Source organism: Microtus oregoni, unplaced genomic scaffold, assembly GCF_018167655.1.
Source record: "Microtus oregoni isolate MIOR12 unplaced genomic scaffold, Mior012 000009F_ref0000495, whole genome shotgun sequence".
Taxonomy (NCBI): domain Eukaryota; kingdom Metazoa; phylum Chordata; class Mammalia; order Rodentia; family Cricetidae; genus Microtus; species Microtus oregoni.
In genome coordinates this window covers 15,986,076-16,013,427 of record NW_024543068.1, presented here as the reverse complement: position 1 = coordinate 16,013,427, position 27,352 = coordinate 15,986,076, and the positions used below count along the sequence as shown (strand labels likewise).

At 42.2% G+C, this 27,352-nt stretch overlaps 1 protein-coding gene across 1 annotated transcript; it reads right to left on the bottom strand.

The window, feature by feature from the left end:
- Positions 1-10,000: 10,000 nt before the first annotated feature.
- LOC121452129 (cytochrome c oxidase assembly protein COX16 homolog, mitochondrial) lies at positions 10,001-23,200 on the bottom strand. The gene is made up of 4 exons (XM_041657956.1): positions 22,955-23,200; positions 18,594-18,665; positions 14,307-14,369; positions 10,001-12,057 (listed from the first exon to the last, which is right to left on the bottom strand). The coding sequence occupies exons 1-4, from the start codon at positions 23,021-23,023 to the stop codon at positions 11,941-11,943; spliced, it is 321 nt and encodes a 106-aa protein (XP_041513890.1). The 5' UTR covers positions 23,024-23,200; the 3' UTR covers positions 10,001-11,940.
- Between the last annotated feature and the right edge of the window lie 4,152 nt (positions 23,201-27,352).

Sequence of the window (27,352 nt, the reverse complement as noted above, 5' to 3'; positions counted from 1 at the left end):
AAGCCCATCTCCCAGAACAAGGGCTTTCCATGAATGACAATATCCAGTCCACCTACTTAGATCCTATAGATCTAAGGATGAAAAAGACTCAGCCACTGTTCTTTTCAGACAGTCTCTTGTATTATTTTTGTGGCCTAACCTCTGAAAGTAGGGGGTTACATTTAAATTGAAGCCTAAATGATGTCTTAAACAATAAAATAGTTTCATCTCTTTCAATGCCTTTGATATTAAATCACTGAAAACAATTGTTAGGAACTGTCTATTGCATGTTAAAACACAGGAAATAACTAGGCTTAAAAATGTTGAGTATTGCTGGGCGGTGGTGGCGCACGCCTTTAATCCCAGCACTTGGGAGGCAGAGGCAGGTGGATCTCTGTGAGTTCGAGGCCAGCCTGGTCTAGAAGAGCTAGTTACAGGACAGGCTCCAAAACCACAGAGAAACCCTGTCTCGAAAAAGCAAAAAAAAAAAAAAATGTTGAGTATATGCGTGTGTGTGTGTGTGTGTGTGTGTGTGTGTGTGTGTGTGTGTTGTGTGCAGAACAGAGGCTGATACTTGGGTGTATTCTACCACTTTCCACCTAATCTTTGAGCTCTGGTCTCTTCACCGAAACTGAAGCTCACTAATTCTGCTAGACTAGCTGGTGTTGGCATGCAGGAGATCTGCCCATCCTCCAACTCCCTCAGTGCTGGGGTTATATATTTCTGACATTACACCTAGATTTGAAACAGATGCTAGGAAGCTGAGCTCAAGTGCCCATGCTTCTACCATGAGTACTTTACCCAGGGACCACTATTGTGTATCAATTTCCTCCCATTTGAAACCCCGCACCCCACCCCCACCTCAGAGGCAGGAGGGTCACTGGGAGACTCAGGAAGCAGACCTTAGAAGTCTCAGGAAGTTTCGAAAATAACAAGATTCACATGGCCTCTTCCTAAGGTTATTTAAGCAGTAAGACCTTCTGAGAGAAGACTGTCTGACCATCGTGGAGGCCTGGAGGAGACTTCTCCTGTCTGGAACTCCAGGTATGAAGGCTAGGGTAGGAACATTCCTTTACACTGTGTGAATATATGTCGCTGTGATTGATTTAATAAACTAGCTGACTGGCCAACAGCTGAACGGGATACAGTTAGGTGGGAAAGCCAAACTGAGAATGATGGGATGAGGAAGGGCGGAGTCAGAGGACACATGGCAGACACAGAGGGAGCAGATGAACATGCCATGCTAATAAAGGTACGGCATAAATAAGGATATGGGTTAACTTAAAATGTAAGCGCTAGTTAATAACAAGTCTGAGCTATAGGCTAAGTATTTATAATTCATATTCAGCCTCTGAGACAGATATTTGGGACCGGGTGGTTGGGACAAGAAATGTCTGCTTTTGTAGGGTTTTCAGTGATTCATCTGCCTTTAGTCATCCAAGATGCTGCAAATAAACCAACTGGTTCCCTGTCTGGGAGAATAGACATTTGTTCCTCTCCCCAGGGAAGTTAATACAACCACAATCTTCCTAGCCCCAAAATTATTACCTACAGGTCAGGAACAATAAGACTGACACCCTGATTTAACAAAGCTAATGATGGGCAAAAGGCAGCTAAATTATTGTGTGCTTATCTTCCTAAGACAAAAAGGCGGAACTTATGGGAAATGAGAAGAGGGTAAATTCAAAGTAGAAATCTCTGAATTTTTTTTTTTTTTAGTTTTCTTATTTCCACCATCTTTACTTCCTTTTTCTTCTTTTATTTTATATTATTTTACTGACAGTGTTTCACTTTGTAGACCAGGCTTGAAACTTCCAGTCCTCCTATTTTGGCCTCCATAGCGATTTTAGGCACATGCCAGCATGTCTGGCTGGATACTCATATTTTCTTCCAACAATTCTCAAATGTACTAGTTTAGTTATAAGTAAACATGGGGGATAATTAGCTTGAAACAAGTAATTAGCTCAAGGTTTTGGAGATTCTTGTACAAGTCTGGATGGCCTTTTTGCTTAGGGCCTCTGCTGAGGGAACAAGACGACAGAGGCTAGGAGAACATGGTGAAACAAACCATTAACACCACAAACAATAAAGCAGGAAGAGACAGGGCTGGTAGAATACCATAATTCCTTTAGGGACACACCTCCAAGTGATCGAAGGATTCCTGCTAGCCTCCTCTTTTCAATGGTTCCACCACCCCCTGTCACTCTGAGAGACCATGCCTTTAACACAGGACCTCTGAGGTCATCAATCCACATGTAAAACATAAGTCAGAAGGTAAAAATCCAGGGAAGGGATGGGGCTAGAGCTCAGTGTTAGAGTGTTTGCCCAGCATGTGTAAAGTTCAGTTCCCAGAACACAGAAAAGTCAGGTAACTATGTTATAAACCTTTCCCTCTCTATTTACCTCTGGTCCCGGCCATGTCCTCTCAAGCCCAAGCTGGGGCTGTATGCACTGCTTACTTAGTTAAATGACACACTGGTCCTTTGGTGCCCATCTCGTGAAGGTCTCTTGCTACTGGCATGCAGTCAATCTGCCTTATGAAGCCCTGTGTGGCATCCAGGTGAAAAGCCACCTTGCAGATGAAATCCAAAGTAAAATGGAGACATTGCAAACAAATCCCAATCCTAGGCAGGCAGCATCCAACTCGCCCCTGTTTCTCATCCCCTGCAAGCCTTCCTTCTCTCCTGTTACTTGAAGCATTTATACTCTGGACCCCCAGGAAGAGAACACTAAACAAGAGGAAAGACGGGAACAGACATTGAGAGAAGTTTGTAACACAAATTCTAATTGTTCTTAATAATAAACACTCAGAGTCAGATATTGGGGTGGGGGGGGGAGCTGAAGGATCAAAGAAGTAGTGCAGCCAACCACTGAGGAAACCCTTTACCTCTACCGAATCCCAGACTGAGGGGCGATCTTGTCTCGAGTGATCGTCAGACTACATGCTCAGATTGCATCTGAGCTCCTGTCTGCTCTCACCCACCTTACAGCCCTCTCTTCGCCCAGTCATATCACTTCTGTCTCTACCTCCCTAGTGCTAGGATTAAAGGTGTGTAATTCCCAGGTGCTGGGATTAAAGGTGTGAGCTACTGCTGCCTGGCTTTTTGTCTTTGAGACTGGATCAATCTAGTTTAACCCAAAGTGGCTTGAACTCACAGAGATCCTTCTGCCTCTGCTTCCCAAGTGCTGGGATTCAAGGTGTGTGCCACCACTGCCTGGCCTCTATGGCTGACTAGCAGCTTAGTTCTGCACTCTGATCTTCAGGCAAGCTTTATTTGTTAGATCACAAACAAAATCACTACAACGTTTTTAATTCCATTCTCAATCATGAAGGATCAAGTGGATTCCTTTCAACTAAAGCGACTGTACATACATGCAAGCATTTGATATGAACCGTTATATGCACATATCCCTTATGTGGACTGGATCTGAGATACCAGGTGTTATTCTAAGTGTTCTACATATATCTATTTACTTTATCCTTAGCCGATGAGGAAAACTGGACCCAGAGCAATGAAGTTAGCAAAGAGAGAATAGTGCCGAATTAGAGGAGCCATCCCAAGCAAAGCTTTAACTGCATTGGATGGTGGGCAGGTGGACAGCAATGCATAGCTACATTCTTGGTTTTATGTCCAACTCAAGGGTCTACACAAAGTAACTTTGATGTTGTTGTTTTGTTTGCTTGTTTGGAGACAGGTTTCTCTATGTAATAGTTCTGGCTGTCGTGGAACTCACTTTGTAGACCAGGCTGGCCTTGGACTAAGATCCACCTGCCTCTGCCTCCGCCTCCTAAGTGCTGGGATGAAAGGTGTGTGCCACCACTGACTGGTGGTGTTTTGTTGTCTTTTGTACCTAGAGTTGGAATATGTTCAGACTCAAGTGATGGTGAGAGAGTAGCTAACCTATAGAGCAGGAAATCCCGATTCACAAGAAGAAGAAGAAGAAGAAGAAGAAGAAGAAGAAGAAGAAGAAGAAGAAGAAGAAGAAGAAGAAGAAGAAGAAGAACAAGAAGAAGAACAAGAAGAAGAACAAGAAGAAGAACAAGAAGAAGAACAAGAAGAAGAACAAGAAGAAGAACAAGAAGAAGAACAAGAAGAAGAAGAAGACAAGAAGAACAACAAGAACAAGAAGAACAAGAACAAGAAGAAGAACAAGAAGAACAAGAACAAGAAGAACAAGAACAAGAACAAGAAGAAGAACAAGAACAAGAAGACAGACCACCCTGTGTTAGAGTTAACAGGAATGTCTGTGCGGCAACAGAAGTTTGTCAAATGCCATGTGAACCCACCTCTGAACATACCGATAGTCAGTAACCTCCCGCACTCTTAAGTGCTGTGTGCATCCAAGAGAAGAATCTGGAAAGCGTTTGCAATGCTGTTCCTCCAGAGCCTAAGAAACTCCCCTTCCAAACACATGAGCATAAAATGACTCGTGGATGAGTAGCTGTGAGTGGCAGTCTTCAGGAGAGCAGCTGCTTAGGCCCTAAATGGTGTAGCCTAGATTTGCATTCATCGTATAACCCTGGCTGGTCTCAAACTTTGGGCTACCACCCTCCCTCAGTTTCCTGGGTGGCGGAGCAAATGGACGCCCCATGAGTGGTTTATACTGGTCTAAGTACTCGTGTTTACAAACCATAGACCTGTGTGGTGCAAAAACTAGCAGGTGCAGCTTCTTCCTCCTAGATGTTTAAAGCCTGAGACTGCTCCCCTACAGAGACCTCCTACCAAGACGAGCTAACTACTCACCCCATGCTCTACCTTAGGGTCCCGTTCGGTGGTTCTGTCAGAGCAGCACAGACCACCTGAGTCCAGCTCTTCTGTACATGTGTCTGTTTCTATCTTTTCTCCATCCCCTTACTACCCAGTCGGGGTTCCAGACCCAAGCAGGAAGGTCACAGCCGTGTACAGTATGTATAAGGAGTGTGTCTAATCACACAGCTGTACTTTCATATGGCTGGCGGTGCAGGTTTGCTCACAGCAGCATCCCACAAGCATGTGAGTTGTGCATTAGGGTCTATGATAATGACCATGTTTCATCAGATGGAAGGATTTTTTTTTTTAGCCGTGTGGGATGGCCATCATATTTGTAGCACATCACTGGCTGTAATGTCATCATGTGGCACAAACGTGTATTTGAATGGGTGTGCAGTTCTCTGGCCTTCCAATGAAAAGCCAAGGCGGCTTCTGAAGTCGCCCTTTTGATGGCCCAGGATTTTGGTCTTCCCACCCCTGTATAATGATGCTGTTAGTGCTGCTCCCCTACACAGCATCTTATACACAGCTTTCAGAGCCGGAAAACTAACGCCAAATTCCACAGTTACCTCCAGGGTAACTTTTTTTACTCTGTTCCCAGCTAGATAATAGCCCTGTCTTGTTACAGGCTTATGCCTCCATGCAAGTTTTTAATACAAATTTGACCTAGGTTCTCTAGTTTTCTCCAGAGGTTTATTGAAATGACCCCATCTATTCCTATTGACAGTGGAGACACTGGAGTCACCTCTCAAGTTGCCAGATCCTTTCAACTCCACCATGAATCCTCGCTGGGAAGGACAGACTGTGCAGCTCTCATTTTGTAGCCGTGGGTCTCAACACACAGCGAGTGTTTTACCGACCTTTACACCGGTTTGGGTTCTTGATCTCAAGTATCAAACAGATCCAGGGTGGCTTAAGTTGCTCACAGGGAATCAGCCATGGCGACTATGAAGCCAAGAGCAAGCCAAATTCCACGGCTGGCCCAACTGATCACTTTGTAAGGCCAAACCCTGCAACTTGTAACACCAGTGTTACCAAAGTTAGATGCCACTCATGCTCCAGGTGTTCTCAGGGAAAGTGGTGACTGCTGCTCAAAAGAACTATTGGGGAAAGGGATGGAGAGAGGATGCTGAAGGAAATCAGGGAGGGAGAGCAGGTTGGGTGTGATGGTGTTTGGAGAAGACTGACTCCTAGAGGAGCTTAGTGGAATTACACCTATTCTTGATTCAGTCATTGCCAATGAATCACTGCATTTCTGGGGGGCAGAAGATATAACTAAGTAAGTCCATCCTGGACCAAATCTGTGACCACCTTCTTTCCTGGACTTAGCATCCCCTACCTAAGAAGACCAGGACCCTCCACACGCCCTTCTCCCTGCAAATCCTATGACCTTTCCCTGTTGTTATTCACCAAACTTAATTCTATTACTTTCAAAGGATCCATAGTAGAGAGCTGTTAGTGAAAATTCTCTTTCCCTCCTACCTGCACAGATGCAGGTTAACAATAAGAATGTTTCTTTAGAACGCCTGGGTAGAATTTAGAAACCCCTGCTTAGCTGCCACCTGGTTCTCAGCCATCTTGTCCATGAGCACAACACTCCTAAAACTAAGAAGTAAATACACGTATGGGAAAACCTGGGATGATTTACCCATGCTGCTGATCGATCATGCTTCTTTTCAAGGCATTTAAAAATTACATTTGTGTGTGTCTGTGTGTTTGCGAGCACGCATGTGCATATGTTTTATGGCACACATGTGGAGACCAGAAGACAACCCACAGGGGTTGGTTCCTCCTTCCCATCATGAAGCCTCTATGCAGGGCTCAGAAATCAAACTCATCAGCAGCACCGGTGGCAGGTGCCTTTGCCTGCTGAGCCATCTTGCCAGCCCAGGAGGGGTTTCTGTTTGTTTTTAATACGTTTGACCAAAAGCTCTACACACAATACGAAGAGAATAAAACATCTACCCTCCAGAGGCCAGGGGAGAGCTTCATTGCAGTCCTTAGTTTACTTTTATGAAGCTGCAGGCCATCTTCAATTTTCTTAACTCCTTCCAGAATCTTCCCATTTTTGCTTGTGTTATGATTAGGTTCTTTCAAGAGTCAATGCTGATAGAGATTGGAATCTGTCATTTTGCCAAGGACTACAAGTCCTCTGTCCACACATTTTAAAGGTTATATATTGTTCTTATAGATATAACTTATATGAATTAGATCTATTTTTATAGACATTTGGGTGATCCACTTTTTTCTTTATACAAACAAAACTGTAAAGAACATCTGATTATTTACTTACAGGGGGAAATATTTGACCAAAAAGAATTTTTAATTTTGATGTTTCATCAAACTTGTATCAAATCAGGATCAACTGCGCGTGTATGTATTTTTTTCACATTTCCTTTTTAAGGGTTATTTTTAATTATGTGTATCTGTGTGTGAGAGAGAATGTGGGTTTGTGCACATGATGGCCATCTCTCTGAAAGCCAGAAGAGGGTGTCAGAGGCCCAGGAGCTGGAGTTACAGGGAGTTGTGAACTGCCCAATGTGTATGCTATAAAACAAACCTGGGTCCTTTGCAAGAGTGGTATATACTCTCAACCACTGAGCCATCTGCCCAGATCCATATTTTACCCCTTTTCATCAAGCCTGCATGTTACCAAATGTTTTAATCTTTGCCAGTAAAAATTTATTTATTTATTTAGTGTGTGATGTATATGTGTTCATATTTGTGTATATGTGTATGAACATGCATGTGTACATATGTGTGCATATCCATGGAAGTCAGAAGTCAACATCTGGTGTCTTCTTCAGTCATTCTCCACCTTAGTTTTTGAGGCAGGGTCTCTCACTGTGAGCATGGAACTCACTGGTTTGGTTGCACTGGCTGGTCAGTGAGATCCAGGGATCTGAACACCTAAGCCTTACTCCACACTCAGTTACAGACATGCGCCAGTTTTTATATGGAGGCTGGGGATCTGAATTCAGGTCCTCATACTTATGTGGCAAGTCCTTTACTGAGACATATACGCGTCCCCAGCCCCAAAGAATATCAATGAAAATGACAAATACCGTGTCTTTATTTATAAGCAGAATCTAGATTTTAAAAATATGACAAGAAAGATGAAGGAGAAAAGTGAGTGGGCTCCGAGATTACAGACCACACAGCATTTCTAGTTTTCTCTCATTTCTTCATGCTTCAGCTCCCTGCTCCTGCTGCCGTGCCTCCCCACCAGGCTGGCTACTTATCCCTCTGTACCATAATAAAACATGGACCATCGGAAGTCAGTAGTGTTGTATGGTCTTAGAGCTCCCTCTGGTGGTAAGAGTGATAACTCTTCAACACTTGCCAGATCGTGATTTCCATTGGAAGAGCTGCAGACTGACTGACGGTGTCCTTTCAAAATCCAGTGCTTCCCTGCTCACAGTCTGATGGCCAGCACATGACCATCATCCACTCAGTTTCCAAAACACGCTGCCCACTCACTTCCTACATTCTAATTGAACTTCCAACATCATAAACATTGTTTAAGATCCAAAAGTCAGAAAGCAAACTCAACGAGTTAGAAGAGAAAATGCTGTATTACTTGCAGTGATGCCTATTAAGCACCTGTGAACAGAGCATCTTTCTTGCACTAACCCATAATAACAGCCACTTCTTTGTTACTTATTCCTTACCTCTGGCCTCTTCACTAGGTCTCGTGCATCTCCCGCCTAGGTTAACTAGCAGACACCAATACAAAATTCCAGCCCATAAATGCAGTCACCCAGATTCAAAAGGGTTATGTAGGCCGGGCGGTGGTGGTGCATGCCTTTAATCCCAGCACTTGGGAGGCAGAGTCAGGAGGATCTCTGTGAGTTCGAGACCAGCCTGGTCTACAAGAGCTAGTTCCAGGACAGGCTCCAAAACCACAGAGAAACCCTGTCTCGAAAAACCAAAAAAAAAAAAAAAAAAAAAGGGTTATGTAATCTGTGTAAGGCCACAGTTTATAAATGGCAGACCTGAGAGTCCGGCTGAAGTCCACTAGTCTCACTGTATTCCACGTGCAACTGCTACTAATGGAACAGTCTCCTAAACAGTGTTAGTAAAATACTACCTGACCAAGTATTTTAATAATAACTGTTGTTACTAATAAGCTTTCCCTGTTTTGTATTAATAACAGCTAATGACTATCGGCTATTTTCTCTGTGTTGGCCATTGTTCAAAGAGCATTATACAACTGAACGCATTTCAAACTTATGACACTGGTACTGGCATTACTATCCCTGATTTTACAAGAGGAGGCTGAGGAGGTAAGTAGTTCAATTTCGCCAAGATACGAATTCCTGTTTTCATTCAACCTGTAGAATAGCATCTTCCTTGCTACGGTATAGAGTAGGAGCAAGCTTATTTTCAGAAGATCTGGGCTTTGGGTGTGTTAGTTTATAGGAGAAAAGGGCTAATGTCTCTATGCATTAGTGAACTCTGGTATAAGGGAAGAGCAGGGGTGCTGTATATGAGCAAATGAAGATCCAGAAACAGAAAAGATAGAATCCATCAGGGGTCCGACTAAGATGAGACAAGAACAGGGTACCAGGAGTAGTCCAACACAGAAAGGGTTTTATGAGGAAATTTTGTTAAGAGCTTTTCTTGAGTAAACAGTGTAGAGCTGTATAAACTTTCCTGGTCTCTTCCCTATGAAATCCTGGTAAGTTTTATGTTGCTACTTTGTGTTAAAACCCTAATTTTAGGATAGAGAGCTCAAAAGACAATGTAGAACGCAACCCAAGGCTTCGACATAAATTGAAATAGCCCCATGTGCTCTTGAAGGCAAAAGGTATTAAGCATTTTGGAGAAAACAAGGAAAAGACTTTCCACACATGTATATATTTTTTAAAAAAATGTATTTATTTGGTATAGAGCGTTCTGTCTGCATGTTTGCCTGCATGTCAGAAGAGGGTGCCTGATCTCATTACAGATGGCTGTGAGCCACCATGTGGTTGCTGGGAATTGAATTCCAGACCTCTGGAAGAGCAGCCAACGCTCTTAACCGTTGAGCCATCTCTCCAGCCCCCGCCCCCGACACACACATGTATGTCTTAGAAATCATGTTGTACACAATTTTTCACAGACCTTGAAAGAACAATACTCAATTTCATATGGAAAAACAAAAAACTCAGAATATCTAAAACAACCCTGCACAATAAAGGAACATTTGGTGGGATCATCCTGACTTCAAACTCTACTATAGAGCTATAATAATAAAAACAGCTTGGTATTGGCATAAAAACAGACATCTGGAACCAAATAGAAGGCCCTGACATTAATCCACATACCTATGAACACCTGATTTTTGACAAAGAAGCAAAAATGGTACCATGGAAAAGGAAAAGCATCTTCAACAAATGGTGTTGCCATAACTGGATATCACCATGTAAAAGATTGTAAATAGATGCACAAAACTCAAGTCCAAGTGAATCGAGGAACTCGGTGTGAAACCAGTTACACTGAACCTGATAGAAGGGAAAGTGGGAAGTGGCCTTGAATGCATTGGCACAAGAGACCAGTAGCACACAGTTTGGGGGGGATTGTGGCAGGTGACCTTTATTGTCTGGATGGTTGTGAATGGATCCCAGACGCCAAGCATCAAACTCTTTACACTGGTGAATTTTGGGATGATTTTATTTGATTGTGACTGCGCATGCCCTGGCTCTTCCCTCTCGGAGGAAGAAAGGATTTAGCTGTTATCTTTAGTTTTGTTCTTGTTTTATCTTCCAGGAGCCCATGGCTAGAGACACTGTGGATTATAAAGAGGCTTTGAACTTTGAAAGAGTCGATATTTTAAAGACTGAACTTTAAAGACTGAAATTTTTAAAGGCTGGGGTCTTTACATTGTCATATTAATATCAGCATGACACCATGGAAGAGCAAGACAGGCTATGGCTTAGTAAGTGCTGTATTCGTGTTGCAAGTTGACAAGGGGCGGATATTATGGTCAGTTTTCATGTCAACTCTACACAAGATAGGGTCATCTGGGAATAAGGAGTCAGAGTTGAGAAAATGCCTCTGTAATAATTGGCCTGGAGACAAGTCTGCAAGTCATTTTCTTGAGTGACGATTGATGTGGGAGAACCCAGCCCACTGTGCTTGACGGCAGAGCGACCCTGGGGTTTATAAGAAATGAAGCTGGGTCAGCGATGGGAGCAAGCCAGTAAGGCATGTTTCTCCATGGGAGGAAGGGAAGGAGTGGAAACTGGGATTGGTAAAAAAGATAGTTTGTTTTCTTTTATAAAATAAATTATTAAAAAAAGAAAAGTAACTAAGACAGTAACTTTGAAATCAGTTTGTCATTATCCATTAAATATCATTCTAAGATTACTAAAACTAATCTGTTGAAACAAACTAGAAGCCTGGTAGAGGGAAAAGTAGGATGTTTTATTATTTTGAGGAGCAGTGATAGTGGGGCTATCGCAGCTGAAACTTGAGGTATTTAGAGTTCAGCATTAAAACCACACGGGGTGGAGGGCTAGGCCTGCCTAAGCAGAGGTGAAAGGGGAAAATGAGCTGTTGGTTTAAGAACAAACCCTGCCTTCACTTCGCTGAGGAATCGGACCACAGCATATCTCACAGGCAAAATAGAACCGACTTCCAGCCCAAGCCGCAGGCATCTGATAACCTCCACGAACGTGGCATATATTCCTACCGGCATGCACTGCACTTGCACATGGATTCGGTAAATGATGCAATTTCCTTAATCGGCTCAATGGTTTCAGAGGCTGCTTTATGACGTGTTAGGAATAAAAGACAGATCATTACTAGATTATGACCAGTTATCAGTTTAACATAAAGTCACAATTTTATTGGGAAAATTTGGATCCCAGTCTTTGATTTTCATCAGAATCCAAAATGATGTAGCAAAATGTACTAGTGGTTGGTAGCGAGGGCTCGTTATGGTGGCAGGAGTTATGGCTCGTATGGTGGTCACATTTTTACTAGGGGGTGCGTGTGTGTGTGTGTGTGTGTGTGTGTGTGTGTGTGCGCGTGTGTGCGTGTGTTCAACACTGCTCCTTTCGTCTGCAATCAGACTGACCGGGAAGCATAAAGACTCACATTTGACTTTTTAATCGAAACATTCTGCCATTACATTATTCACATCCAAGTCTGTACAGGTCTGGGATCTTCTTCCTAGTGGAGTACAGGGCCAGGTGAGGACATTTTATTGAAAAGCTGAGCACAGTCAGGCTGCCTTAGGCTTAAGAGTTTCTGGGTTTTGTCCTTGGAGGAGTTCAGGATCTTCCCAGGGCCTCGGGCCTCGAATATTCTTCCAGTCTTCAAAAGTGGAGTCCTTTATTTTCTATAGAACCATGAAGTTAAACACATTAGTACCGATGCCCAGGGGCTTTGGATGAGGCATCGCTGAGGGCTGAGTAGGGAAGGAAAACCCAACAGGCTCCCAGACAAGTTTGGGAAATAAACCAACTCCAAAGCAAGCTCAAGAACTTCCTGAGGTTCAGAACTCTCTGGCTTGCTGTGGAGAGACTTCACATCTACCTTTCCCCATAAGGACAGACTATTACTGACAGAAGGCATCTACCCTCTGTTTCTGGGAGCACAAAGAAGGGAGGGGCTGGGCAAAGAAGAGTAGACGGGAAACTGCTCTAGCGTAGCAACAGCTGAAGGGCTGGTGTGGGTCACCGCGGACAAGACCCTGACGTCTTCACAAGAAAGAAAAGGACCAGAGCTCCTTCTTCTGTGCCTGAGAAACGACGCTGGGCTTCAGATTGAAGCCACTCTCCACGGGCAACCTGAGGGAACTCACTCATCAGCGAGCAAACTACCCAACTACACGTTGGAGCATCCCCGCTTCACGTAGTCTCGAATGTCTTGAGCACAGGAAGAAGGCAAGAGAAAAGGGATGGACGGAAAAGGTCCCTTATCCTCTCGAATGGTCACTTCTATACACCTGTCTATGGTCTGGAATAACTAAGGAGGGGAGGAAAAGGGCTAGGAGAGATCAAGGGGCAATTTAAATCCAAACTTGGAGAAAATGATCTATGTTTCCCTTGAGGTTTAAATCTAAGTATCAACTAGGTTATCCGCTCTTTTACTGACTATGCAGTCTTTAGCATGTAGCAAGACCACCCTGGCATCGACTCTTCCCCACCCCCTGGAAACGGGGTTTCTCTGCATAACAGCCCTAGCTGTCCTGGAACTCAGTCTGTAGGCCAGGCTGGCCTCAAACTCACAGAGACCCGCCTGCCTCTGCCTCCCACGTGCTGGGATTAAAAACTTGCACCACCACCACGTGACCGGCATCGACTCTTATTGTAAGTGATTGCTAAAAGGTGAGACAAAATATTCTATATTTGGCTCTTAACTCCTATCGTTTCTTCAGAACTACAAGGAAAATCTACTCCCAGATAAAGCCTCCAGAACATCACTGCCCACAAAGCAATTACTTCTCAAGCAGACAGTTCAAGGTTTTTACCAAATGACAGGAAAGCAGTAAATGAAAGAATTTTTCTTGAAAAGTCAGGATCACATATATGTGGATGTACAAAATGCTATTAATTTAGCAAATAAGTATTTTCAAGTATGGTTATGAAACTATCTAAACTTTAGGTCATTTAGATTCTCAAGGTAGTAAAAGGTCTTTTGTGTAGTTATTTCTGTTTTCTTTTTTTTTTTTTTGAGATATCGTCTATATAGCCCAGCCTTGAACTCACTATGTAGCCTAAGTTGGCTTTTAAACTAGCAGCAATCCTAGTGCCGCAGTCTCCCCAAGCACTGGAATAACAAACATGGGCCACCCGTCCTGGCAGAAGGTGTTACTAGAGCAAGCCACTCTCCAGATACATCAACATACATGTGCTCACAGGAATTTGAAATAATTCTTAAGCTGTGAGTCAAGGTTGGCAGGACAGAGTCATGAGAACATGCTGTCTTTAGAGGTCATATACAAGAAGAACTCCTGGTAGACAATCTGTAAACCATGCAATTGGCTGAACACCAGGCTGTGCGCGTGTGCTAGGCATGACCCAAGCCTCCCCCTAACACCCAGCTGCCACAGGACTGAATGAGGAGCCTAAGACATAGTGAGGAAAGCGTCGGGAAGCCAGGGCGGGGGGTGGGGTGGATAGGGGCTCCACACCCCACCCACCAGGGTGCAGACCTCTCGTCAGTACTCAATGCTCCTGACACCCAGCTAAGACACTGAAAGGCCACTGTTGCCCAAAGTTAAGCTTACTTGAAGCTCACCATGCCAAATTTAAAACCAAGCCTGAACAATGCCCTGGCACAGGTGTTACCAAGTTACCAGGCCCAGGAAACAACAGGGCTTGTCCCCAGATTCCCCTTTACAGAACAAACCAAGCAACAAAGAGCTTCCAGGTTTGGAGCAGCTCAGATTTGTAGTGCTCCATGGTGACGTTTACCTGAAAAGCTATAATCTCCAGCACTTCCGGTTAGGGATCTTAGGTAATTTACCAAATGTCACACAGTCAGATTAAATTTATTCTTTCTTCACTACTGATTTATCTTAAGAAATAGAACCAGTGATGACTAGTTAGATTGTTACAAACATAGAATACTAACATACCATACCTCATATTCTGACTCTAAAGTTATTTTATTTCCTTTCAATTTTTTTTCCAATTCGGGATCAACCTGTTGAAAAGGGGAAAAAAACCATATGTTACTAAATTCTTTCACATTCATTTTTCACTTTATTTTGTTTTCATTTTTTACTTTTAAAAGTCACAGGTGAGCTGAAGCCTGGTGGCGCATGCCTTTAATCCTAGCACTGAGGAGGCAGAAACAGGAAGACTTCTGTGAGTTTGAGGCCAGCCTGGTCTACATAGTGAGTCCTGAGCCAGCCAGGGACACAGTGAGACCTTGTCTCAAACAAAGTCATAGGAAAGCTGGCTGGGACAGTTCAGTCCATTGAAACCGTATGTGGAAATCTCTCCTCTCCTCTGTGGTAATTAGGACACACCGCCACTAATAGCCACCAATGCACACTGAGCATCGGTACTAGACACCTGACACACCATCTTGTTTAATGCTCACAAGACCTGTGAGATAAGCGTGACCTTCATCCTCATTATTACATGTCAGGAACCCTGGCAGACGCTTGAGTAATTTGTGAAAGATGCATGTGCAGTGCTGAGCACTGGCCTTCTGCCTCCAGAGCAGCTTTAGTCACCAGCCATGCAGATTTTGTAGCACAGAAATATTTAAAGGGTTACTATATAACACACTTAAAAAATGAAAGAACCCCTTCCACGGATCAAACAAAGAGCAAGCAATAGAATATTTAGGGTTCCACAGAGTCCACTGAAGCGCATACCTGCTACCTGCACGTCACCGAGAAGAGTGTGACAGTGAAACAAACAAGGAAATGGACCAGCTGCGTTTGCATGACTCAGAGCAGCCTGTGAGCAAAGTGCTGAGCTGGGGGACAATCCCAGGACTCCATGATACATAGATGGAGACAAATGACACAGATCCAAACAAGGTATGTTAGGACAAGCAGATCCAAAAGCCCCAACACAGGCATGCCTGAGAATCCAGAATTACATCAGCACTACTGGTCACACGCCATTTTTGCCTTATCAGTAAACATTATCCCATTGTACATTTCCATAAGCTACTTTCTTGTGCTTCTATTTCCTGTACAAAGTAAGAGTAAAAAGGGATCCAATGATGTCAAAATAATTTGTGAAACAAGAAAAAAATCAAATAAAATCAAATAAAAACTCAATTAAGTCTTCAGTTTAAGGCGCAACAGAAAAAATGCCACTATAATAAGAGGGTTTTCTAAGAGCTGAGAATTGGAGCTGAAACCCATTTTCCCCTTGGCTATACTTGCCAAGCCAGGAACAAGTACAGAATCATAACCAAGGGTTAGTGTGACAGCCAGGTATCACATGGTGCTCTCAGATATGAAAACTTTGGAAAAAAATAAGGACAGAAAGTACAAGGATTATTGGAAAGGTGTATTGGAAAAGGGGAGAGGAGAAGGGGGATAAGGAAGGGTCCTAGGGGAGCCAATATTCTCAAAGCACATTACATACATGTATGGAAATGCCACGATGAGGCTTATCACTCTGTGCAGTTTATATGTTAATTTAAAAATAAGAGGAACCACAGCTGGAAGGCAGGTAGATGCAGCTACTGGGGGCTAGAGAAATCATCACACAGGGCTATAGTAACAAACACAGAAAGCAAATGACACATGACAGAGATCTAGCGCCTTCAAAGAAATTACTACATTCTAAACTCCATAAGACAGGTATATAGCTAAGCTGAAAATCTCTGGAAAGTAGAGGTGAGCTTCCTGGATCCTAACTGAAAGTCATGTAGGGTCAGGTCTTAAGAACAAGCGCGAGGAAGGGATGCACAAGGGCTGACTCCAACTTTAAACAAGCCAGGCAGGACCCGGCTCACACCCAAGTGTTAAGGGGACCAGATTCCGCTCTACCACTTAGGAAAAAAAAAAAAAAAGATAAATTGTTTCTGAAGGAAAGCAATACCACCTAGAACATCTACAGCTACTTATAAACAATAATCAATATTTAACTGAAAATAATTATAAGGCATATTCAAAGTCATAATCATATGGTCAAAAATGAACAAAAATTAAATAATTATATCCTTATAAAAGATGGGCCTTTTGAGTAATTATAATTCACAAAGAGTTCAGAAAAAAGGGATAAAATGTAACATTATGGAAAATTTCTCTAGAGTATTGAAATATATAATAAGGAATTAAATGAACAGCTGAGAAGTGAAAAATATGTACCAAATCACAAAGTCAAAGGATGGGTTTAGTAAGAAACCGAATGTAACAAAACACAGATTTAGTGATGAGAAGATAAGACATCAGAATCCAGCGATGGGCATATATACAAAAAGAGTTAGGCTCTTAAAGCCCGTGCACTTACACATAACTTAACAGATCACGCAACAACTCTCAACAGCCACCTGCAGCTAGCCATAGTTTAACAGGAACATGCATTCTGTAGCTCTTGCAGCCCTTGAACTTAGGCCTAGTTTAATAGTACACTCTATGGACTTTAAAGTCCCAGGTAGAAAGCAGAAAGAAAACTGGGGGCGGGGGCATTTTTATAAAACATCAACCTATTTGTTTTATGCTTCCCTTTTCTTTTGCTTAAAATCTTCAAAGAATAAAATGACAATTTGAAACTCCATTTCCCCCCTACGTTAGACTGCCTAAGAGTTAAGGAAAACATTTCTTGCTTCCATGATTCAATGTCTCTCTGTCACACACACACACACACACACACACACACACACACACACACACTGGGCTGCAGGTCAAACCCAGGACTTTCTGTGTGTTAAGCAAGTGCGCTCTACCGATGAGTCCCACCCCTAGCTCAAGCTACCGCTGTGTATAATAGAATAGAAAGGATGGCCCATGATAAGACTGAACAAGATCAACTTTTGTTCACCACTAAGCTATATTTAGTTCTACCTTTCCTAATCAGAAAAATGTAATTTTAAAAAGTAGATCAGTCAAAGTATAATAAATTAGTGCGGTATGCACAAGTTAATGCAACAATTACTATATGAGGTTAAGAATTGGCATTTTAAGATGAACCGATTTAAGATTGATTTGTAAGTACTTGTCTGTCTTGTACTGGATATGTGAGATCCAGTCTTCTTATGTGTTCCAATCCCTGTATCCAACATGAATGAAATAAAATTTATGCCCTGGCAATGCTGAAGCATGTATATGGTGGTTTGGTTGAACTTGTCCATATTGGGTTTCATGGTCTAAGTCGATGAGGACAACTGACCAGGTCTCTTCCTCAAAGGGGACCAGATCTCATTACAGATAGTTGTGAGCCACCCTGTGGTTGTTGGAAATTGAACTCGGGACCTGTGGAAGAGCAAGCAGTGCTCCTTACTGCTGAGCCATCTCTTTAGACCACCCAACTGCAATTTCTTTTGGCATATGGTGCAGTAGGCTATTTTGGCTATTTAACTCCCTAATCCAGCTGTTGGTGTCCTTTTCATCTGTCATTATAGTAACAGAATTATTTAGCTTTCTTTTCCAGTGATGTCTGGATCATATAACACTGCTATTACAGTTATCCTTATTTTCATTGTCTGATCTTAAAAATAGGGCCACAATATTTACATTAAATATTAACATAGTAGTATCTTATAACAAAGCACAATGGATAGGCAAACTGTCCTATTCACAAGTGCCTTACTTAAAATACACACTTAGTCATATTACTTGGTGTGATGTAGCAATGAGGGTCCATTACCAAAGTGAACAATGTCTGTATTGGCATGTGATGATACATTATATATCACTCAGAAAAACCTTCACATATCAAGTATACGCTCTCTCTCCCCAAATTACAACATATTTCTCCATGAATGAACCAGAGTTCTCATGTAACTATGTGGCATAAATTTGACAGTGAATGTCTAATTACAGAGGACAAGAATCCTAGTTTTGTTCTGGAATGGTCAACTGACTGTATGCAAGATAGTATACATTACTGGCATTAAAATAAAATACTGAATTTATAATTTAGAAAAATAAAATGAAGTAAGATTGTTTGTTCATGTTCTTTACTCCCTATAAATCCTAAAAGCAACTACATCTGAGAATATTTTGGGGAAGAAACAATGATATTACAAATTCCCTAGTGAATACAAAGAACTGCCACCAAATGCTATATATGGTTCGCTTTCATGGCCTCATTAGTGATATTTTAAACAAGGCTCAAAGATCATCTATTAGGTTTTTCAAGACAGATTAATATTGCTAAATGAAGTGAGCATAGAATTCTCCTAACCAAAAACCATACACTCGGACACAAGTCAAACACCAATCACAGTTCTTACCTTAATCTTCACGGCATCATATCGAATCTGTGAAAATTCACGCAGCCCGAAGGAACCTCCAACAACCAGCAACTGAAACAAAAGAAAGGAACAGCTGTATGAAATAGAAGGGCAGCCTCGGCCGAGCTCATTCAGTTAACAGAGCCTAAGACAGAATATAAAAAACTATCTAAAATTATTACTATCATTTAAAAGTAGATGTGGTGGGGTTGTCCTCAAAGGCATTCCAGGGACCCCTGAAACCTGTAGCATAAATAATAAAAACCCAGAGACAGAAATTGGGGTTCAACCTGAAATAAGCAAAGCAAAGCAGCCAACCACTAGAAAGCCCTTTGACCTCTGTCAAATCTTCAGACAGAAGGGGCGAGAGAGAGCCTGTCTCCATGAATCCTCAAACTCCATACTACACTGAGTTACTTCTCTTCCTCTTTGTATTCCTCTCTCCGCCCAGCCATATCACTCCTGTCTCCAACTCCCTAGTACTGGGATTAAAGGTATATGATCCCAAGTGCTGGGATCACCTTTGTGTGACCTCTGCTTCTCTTTTAGACGGATTCAATCTTGTATAGCCCAGGGTGGCCTTGAATTTACAGAGATCCATCTGCCTTTGTCTCCTGGGATTAAAGGTGTGTAACACCATTCCCTGGTCTGTATGGCTGACTAGTATGGTTGCTTTACTCTCTGATCTTGTCAGGCAAGCTTTATTTATTAAAACACAAATAATATACCACTACAGAAACCTGGACAAATACTAAACCCTAAATACATTATGTTTTTATGTATACATACCTTTTATCAAAGTTTAATTTTCAAAACAGATACAATAAGATTAGCAACAATAACCAATAATGAAGTACAACAGTGATGATATATTGTAATAAATGCCATGTAAAGCTTATGAATTATTCATACCTGGAACTTTCCATGTGATTTATTTTCTTTTCTTTATAACAACTGAGATACAAAAAGTGAAAACTCAGTTATGGAGGCTACTATGCCATGCTGGAAAATTTATAGTAGATTTTTACTGAAGGCTATACATCAACCCTATATATGTTTTTGACTTTCTGGTTTGCTGGGTTTTTTTTTTTTTGAGACAGGGTGTGGTACTCTGAATAAGAATGGCACCCATAGGCTCATATATTTAAATGTTGGCCATCAGGGAGTGGCACTTCCTAGAAAGATTAGGAGGTGTGGCCTTGAAGGAGGAAGTATGTCACTAGGGGTGATCTTTGAGGTGTCAGAAGGCAAAGCCTGGTGTCTCTCTCTCTCTGCTACCTGCAGATCCAGGTGTAAATCCAGATGCTATTTCTCCAGCAGCATGTCTGCCTGCATGCTACTGTGTTCTTTGCCATGATGACAATGGACTAAACTTCTGAAACAGTAAGCAAGCCCCAATTAAATGTTTGCTGTGGTTATGGTATCTCTTCACAGCAATAGAACACCAACTAAGACACAGCATCTCATTCACCAAGATGGCCTTGAACTTGCTATGTACCTGAGGGTCACCTTGAACTTCTGATCCTCCTATTTCCAATTTCAAGAGGAAATAAAAGTACACCCAACTAAATGATAGGCTACTCTTAAGTATAAGGTTTAGAGTGAAGCTGTCTACATACCTAAATTTCTGTAGAGAGTTTATGTAACCTTAGAAGGCAAACAAACAGAAAACTTGATTGGTCAACTAACTGATAAGAACAAGTTAAAAAAAAAACCTGCAAATGTCTAACTCTAACCAATTAAGTTATTTTTGTAGTGTCTTTGTTTATAAATATTCACTGTCATTGACGCAGGACTTCTTCAGGTTCTGAGTGTGGCTCGATTCATGAGCCTTCTTTGCTCACACAAAATCGGTAACATTTGTTTGCTTACAGCTTTTTATTTTTAAGATTTATTTTCTCATTTGCGTATGTATGCATGTGTATGTGCACATGTCTGTGAATGTGCAGGTGCATGTAGGTGCCTGTGGAGGGCAGAAGAGAGCATCAAATATCCTAGAGTTGGAGCTTCGGGCAGTCACGAGCAGCCTGAGAGAGGTTCTGGGGAGCACTGGCCCTCTGAAAGAGCAGCAAGGGCTCTCGATCGGGAGCCACACTTCCCACCTGTCAGGTTTTTCTTTTAATACTATCACTACATAGGGTAAACCTAGGAATAAAATGCTGGCCTTGTCTGTGGAGAATTTCTTTCAGTTTTATGATTTTTGAAAAGTTGAGCATTTGGAAGGCATTGCCCTTTTTCTTATCACGTGATAAAGGAGTCTTGGAGTGTAGGCCACATTTCTCAGTATGCAGAAACTCTTAAAAGAGATTTCACACTGCCACTGCTATTTTACCAGAAATTGAACTGGCTGTAATTCTCAGGCCAGAGAAGCAAAAGCTTAGCCATTAGGGGAAAAAGGTTGATCCCTATATCACTGATTAAATAATTAAAATATAAAGAGCATAAAACTATGAGATATAAATTTAAAATCTGAGGTTCATAAAAGTAACAAAACTTGACAGTTGTAACTTTGAAACTTCTCACAAAAAAAGAAAAAAATAAACGACCAATTCAGAACCAAGAAGGACAACAAATGGGGAGAGCATCTATGATGTGTGTTCAAAGATGGGGGAGGGGGAATAAAAAGCAAAACAAAACAAAACCTAGCAGTTGACATGGAGTCTCTGTGTTCACTAGATCAGGGGCTCAGCTAGAGGATCTGCCTTAACTTGATGCTTTCTTCTCTCCAAGCATGCTCTCGCCTGCTGTTGCCTCTCTTGCGGTCTAGAGAGCCACTTCTCAGGTTTTAGGGCTCTTTATCTTCACCCCCATGATTTTTAGATAAGTAGCAGCCACAATAAGAAGCTTATATTTAACAATTATACATATAAAATATTCTTAGCTACTTTAAAAAAGAATACTACTTTGGATTACACAAGACCAATACTATATCAGGCTATCTTTATACATACATATAACATGCAATTGTGTTATACATACATATCAACATGTAACAACAATAATTAAAGACGCCATGAATTTGTGAGGGAGAAGAGGATTGCAGAAGTTGGAGGGGGACAGGTAGGGGTGGAAATAATGTAAATACAGTACTCATCTATGAAATTCTCAATATATATAATTTTTAAATAAAAACAATGCTATTTCACATAAACACTCTAGAAGTGAGTGAGTGTGTGTGTGTGTGTGTGTGTGTGCGCGCGCGCGCGCAACAAACAGAAAGGAATAACTGGTTAAACTTCTGTGGGGTAAAAGATCAAAATGAATACATCATCCGCAGATGTTGCTTTTGTTACATGCTGGAGGTTTAATTTGCCAGTGCACACCCGATTGTGGTATACACCTGATTGATTATGGTATGATAAAACAGAAAAAGAAAGCCTCAGACCTCAAAGGAGGGTTTCTCAGATTGGGTGGGCACTGAAAGTGCTCTTTGTTTACCCAGTGGAAGAACATCTGACTGGAAAGCGAATTAGGTTTAGAAGTTTTATCCAGACAGGTCCAGAGTACGTCTTCATAACACTTGATGTGACCACTTAAAAACCGACTGTGAAGGAGTTTCCTTCTTGCTGATCAACTCTGAAAATAGAGCAGGAAACCAAGTCTACGCAGACAGCCTTGCCTTTAGGGGTTGTTTGATTTTCTGCTTTCTTTTTGTCTTTCACTAAGTTCTTGACTTCTTATTTTGAAAGGGAAGAAAATCAAATTGGTTCCCATAGTGACAGACGGGTGATTCCAAGTCAGCGACTAAAATCTGTGTTTCCGAACCGCAGAGGAATTGCAGAAAACAAATTTACCCATGCCTTATCTACACGAATTGTTGTCGTTTCTCTAAGAGCTAATGCTTATCCTGAAACTCTTAAAGCAGAATGCATAGTTTCCTAAAGATGAAAACAAAATCCACATACATCAAAGATGACTAAAAATCCTATTACATTTCTGAAGTCAGCCTCTCTCTTTCAGCACTGCTTAAATACAAAAGCTGGAGATTCACCTGTGCCAATTGCCGCACCAAAGTAATAAAAGTATATTTAAAAGCTTTACTATGATATGGGCGGATATTAAAGCAAATTAACTTGTCGACGATCAAACAAAAATTTGAACATAATTACTGGTGCTCTGATCGGTTTTCTGCCAACCTCAACCTTCAACCCCAGGAAACGGGGACAGTGACAACACGCATGTTCATGAAGGGAAAGAGAGAACCCTTCTGAGTGTGAACCAGGAAAAATCTAACAGCCCACATCTCTAGCAGCCCCTTCCTAGCACAGGCTGCAGCACAAGGGCACCAGTCAGCGAAGGTGGCCCCGCCCCTCTAGGAAGCCCCGCCCAAGCCCCGCCCTGCTCGGGCCGCAGCCACTCACCAACATGGGGACTCCGTAGCGAAGGGTCTTGTTCTTGCGCAGAGCGCGCAGCACGGCGGGCCCAACCATGGCAGAAGCTGCGGCCGGCTTCGCTCCTTTGGAGCGGCCCCAGAGCGATCCCTGGAGTCCAGCGGCCTCGCCCGCCTCTCAAGCGAAGTTGTAGACTGAGCACTGGCTTTGGGCGTGGAGTCCTCGCCCGGTAGGCCTCCGCAAGTCCGAACTTAATCGTGTCGTCCTAACACACTCCGGTCCCCCACTCCCCGGAAGTCGAGGCCTCTGAGTTTTGGTTCCGGGACGCCGGGGACAATTGGATTTAAGCTTTGGAAAACCTGTAATTCTCATAGTCTGGATCTTGACTAGTGCCTTCTGGCCTGATAACTCAGTTAAAGGGTATGGGTGTTTTTCTGAAGTTAATACAAGGTAGTGTGGGTAATTCAGCAGGTTGATGAAGACTTTAAATCGTGGCTTAAGTTATAACCTAACCTTTAATGTTAATACATGTGCAATGGCCTGTAGTTAATGAATTCCTGTTTTCCATGGACTAAGCAACTTTACGACCTGTTTGTGTGCTTCTGGATGGCTCAAGGAACATGGAGACGAAAAAGAAAAAACAGACCATTTAATGGAGACACCAACTAAGGTCTAAAGTAGGAAAGCTTGGGGGAACAAAACACCCACTGTGCCATTTTCCAGGCTGAGCCAGAGAAAACCTTTCAGTCTGCCCTTGCCTCTCTAATGCCACTGAAATGCTTCTGGTGTCGCCTCCCAAGTTGTCTCCACAGGAGAAGCTCCTTACCTCTTTAGGCTAAGGACTATGGGGGGGGGGGGGGGAGAAGAGGGGGGTAAAGGGGAGAGGGAGTGGCTGTGAAATTAACCTTCCACACCACCGGGAGACGGGTTAATACATGATGATCAGATTCTCTTGGCTGTGCCTCCATGCGTCACTATTTTTTGGTTGTTTTAACAAGCTTAAAAACTTGGGTCTAAGCCGGGCGATGGTGGCGCACGCCTTTAATCCCAGCACTTGGGAGGCAGAGACAGGTGGATCTCTGTGAGTTCGAGACCAGCCTGGTCTACAGAGCTAGTTCCAGGACAGGCTCCAAAGCCACAGAGAAACCCTGTCTCAAAAAAAAAAAAAAATAATAATAACTTGGGTCTGGTGACGTTTTCTGGAGTGGTGGTATGGTTTGGTTTTTTGTTGTTTTGCTGCTGTTCATTCCATACTCCGTCCTGGAAGACATAATATTCTTACTGAATATGCCTGAATTTCCACACCTTCAGTATGCACCTCCTGGGATGCAGTGCTTGAAGTTCACTGTACTCTATAAAGAGGCAACATGAATTATTCCCTCAGTGCTCCCATAGCCTTTGACATAGAATTTGCAACACCGTGTACTGTGCCAGTTATAAAAGCATTCCCACTCTTACTAGTAAACAAGGAAACAGGAAGATAGCAACAATATTTCAGAGTTTAAATTTTAATATTGTGGGGGGGGGCATCACTTGCATTAAATCCAAAGGAAACTTTGATGTGTCCAGGACAGCCTTTATTAAAGTAAGGCTTTGTGTTCATCCCTTTCCTCCCTCCTGTTTCTGCACTTGACTGTGGAAGAAACATGCAGGTCTAGGAGTGAAGTAGTAGAAACTGAGAGGCTAGAAACACACGTGGGAGTATTAGAAGTGTGAAGATTTCTTGAAAAGAGTCGAGCAGAACTTAGGATTGGAGGAATAGGTTTATAATAATAGGGGTACTATAACTTATGGATGGGGTCTTCTTGAGATTTATTCTTTTGGGCTGATTGTACTGGTCCCCCTGGCACCAGAGCACTAGCCGAACAGGTGGAATTATTGCACCTTGCTTTGGATTACAAACTTCTGTTGTCTTAAAAAATCTTTTCCGTGCAAAGATAAAACCATAAGGGGAGATAAAACTTATTTAAGATGTTTTGGTTTGGTTTGGGTTTTTCGAGACAGGCTTTCTCTGTATCCCTGGCACTCCTGGAACAAGATCTGTAGACCGGGCTGGCCTCAAACTCAGAGATCCACCTGCCTCTGCTTCCTGAGTGCTGGAATGAAAGGCATTGGCCACCACCACCTGGTTACATGATTTATGAATATATTGTGAGCTGTATAGCACTTACATGTGGCATCATCTTATTCGTTTCCCTATGACATATCAAAACCCATGCAATGTTACTTAAGTGTATTACTTCTCTCTTCATCGGAAGTTAGAAGTCAAGGAGCCTGGCTCCCAAACTCTGGCCCTTTTCTGATCTCCTCACTATGTACAAGATCATCTTTCTAGCCATTATCCACCAAAGCCCTGCACCCAGCTAGTAGTTTCTAATGGGTTTAATCCTATACATATATTTTAGATAATACTCTAACCAGAAGCCTATTATCCTTTTCATATAAGGTATCTATCCAGATTCATAAAGGGTAACAGGCTTCTCAAAGGTCACACTGTCAAGTAGTAGAGATATTAGTAGATATTTTCCAAATATAACTTCTTATAGAATTGACTATTACCTCATTGAAAGGGGCTTCTATGGACATTTCATGGATCCTCCCCAACTTGCAGACTGTTTTGTTTCAGTCTTGTAACCCTTAAATTAGAGCCTTAAGTCCTAGAATGAGAAACAATCCCATAGATTCAAATATTGGAATATTTGGTTCTCAGTTGGTGGAACTGTTTGGGGAGGATTACTACAGGGGACTTGGGGAATTAGCTCTTCCCTTCACCATTCAGGCTGTCAGGCTTGGTGGCAAGAACCACAACCCCAAGCCATCTCACTATTCCTTTCCCAATGTCTCTGTCTCCTCTAGAAACTACTGAAATCTACTGTAGGCCCTATCACCAGCTTCTGATTTGAGCAGGTGAAGAATGGGACCTATGGTATGTTTTCCTAACAAGATACCAGGTCATACTGAAACAGGGACACTTTGAGGATCTATGATCTATCTTCTTTCCCTAAACACATTTTGTCTTCAAATTTTAAATCACGGTGGGAGGGTTTCTGGTACATTGCTAAAAACTGGGAACCATAGCTTCATTCTGTAATCCCTACATCATGAGGCAGGAAGATCCATCTTATTTAATTTAAAGGCTATCAAGTTATTGACAGCTAACTGGAGCATCTTCCTTCTCTGGAAGATGAATGTGAGATTTGTTATATGCCAATGGTGAAACATTATTTGTTAAGCTTTAGTTTTTACATGTATTTATTTTTGTATGTGTGGGTGCCTGTGTCCGATGGTGCTGTGGGCATGTGGAAGTCAGGAGACAAAGGAGGAGAGTCATTTCTCTCCTTCGTGATATGGGTTCTAGGGATCAAACTCAGATTGATGGGCTTGGAATCAGGCACATTTACTCGCTGAACAATCTCACTAGGCCTGAACATTTCCAAGCCAAGTGTTTAGGTACATGCCTCTAATTTTGGCATCTAGGAGGCTAAGGCAGGAAGGACTGCGGGAGGCCAGTCTGGGTAACACAGTCACTTCCACATAGGTTTGTCTCAAAACAGGGCAAAAACTTTCCAGAGAAACATATTTAGAAATATAAAGACAAGTTTGATTCTAGAGCAAGGCTACCTTTATCTCATGACTAAGTTTTTGCAAATAAAAGCATTACAAAATTGGCCAGTGTATATGCATATTTTCTGTTAAGCGATTGAGTGACATCTGTTGTCCACAACTGGCTTTTAAAAATTGATGAGATATCACTGTACACATTTCTTATAAAACACTGATCATCTGAAAACAAACCTACCTAACTCAAAACAAACTACTCCCTGAAGTAATCACTTGAAAAATCAAATGTTACTGAGTCAAGCCCCCACCCTCATGCAGATTGGTTACCAAAGCATTGAGTAAAATTTATTCACAATTTAGTTTCACCTGGAGACAAGACATTAGGTCTCCAATTCACCTCCGCAGGAGCAGGGTTTCAGGGTATTTCTGTGGCAAAGTGAGGTGGCCTATAACATAAGGAGATGTTACTTGAACTAATTTTTAAAGAAGGTAATCAGTGGTCTGTGCACATACAATCAAACCTCATGGCTCTTCACGGGACACTTTTCAAAAAGTTGGGGTCCATGCTTTATACTTTGACTCCTTTAAAATTCTGTATTAACTGGAGACAGTAACTTCATACGCCTTAAACCCCAAATTTCCATCTTCTACACAGGGAAAATAATAGGCTCATTTTAGGGAGTTTTGTTTATAGTTGTGTGTATGTGTGTGCATGTGAATGCAGATGCCCTCGGAGACCAAAGGTATCATGTCCCTTGTGTAGTGATATTCCATTTGTATTTTAATAAATAAAGCTTGCCTGAAGATCAGAGAGTAAAACAGCCCCACTGGTCAGCCTTACAGACCAGGCAGTGGTAACACACACCT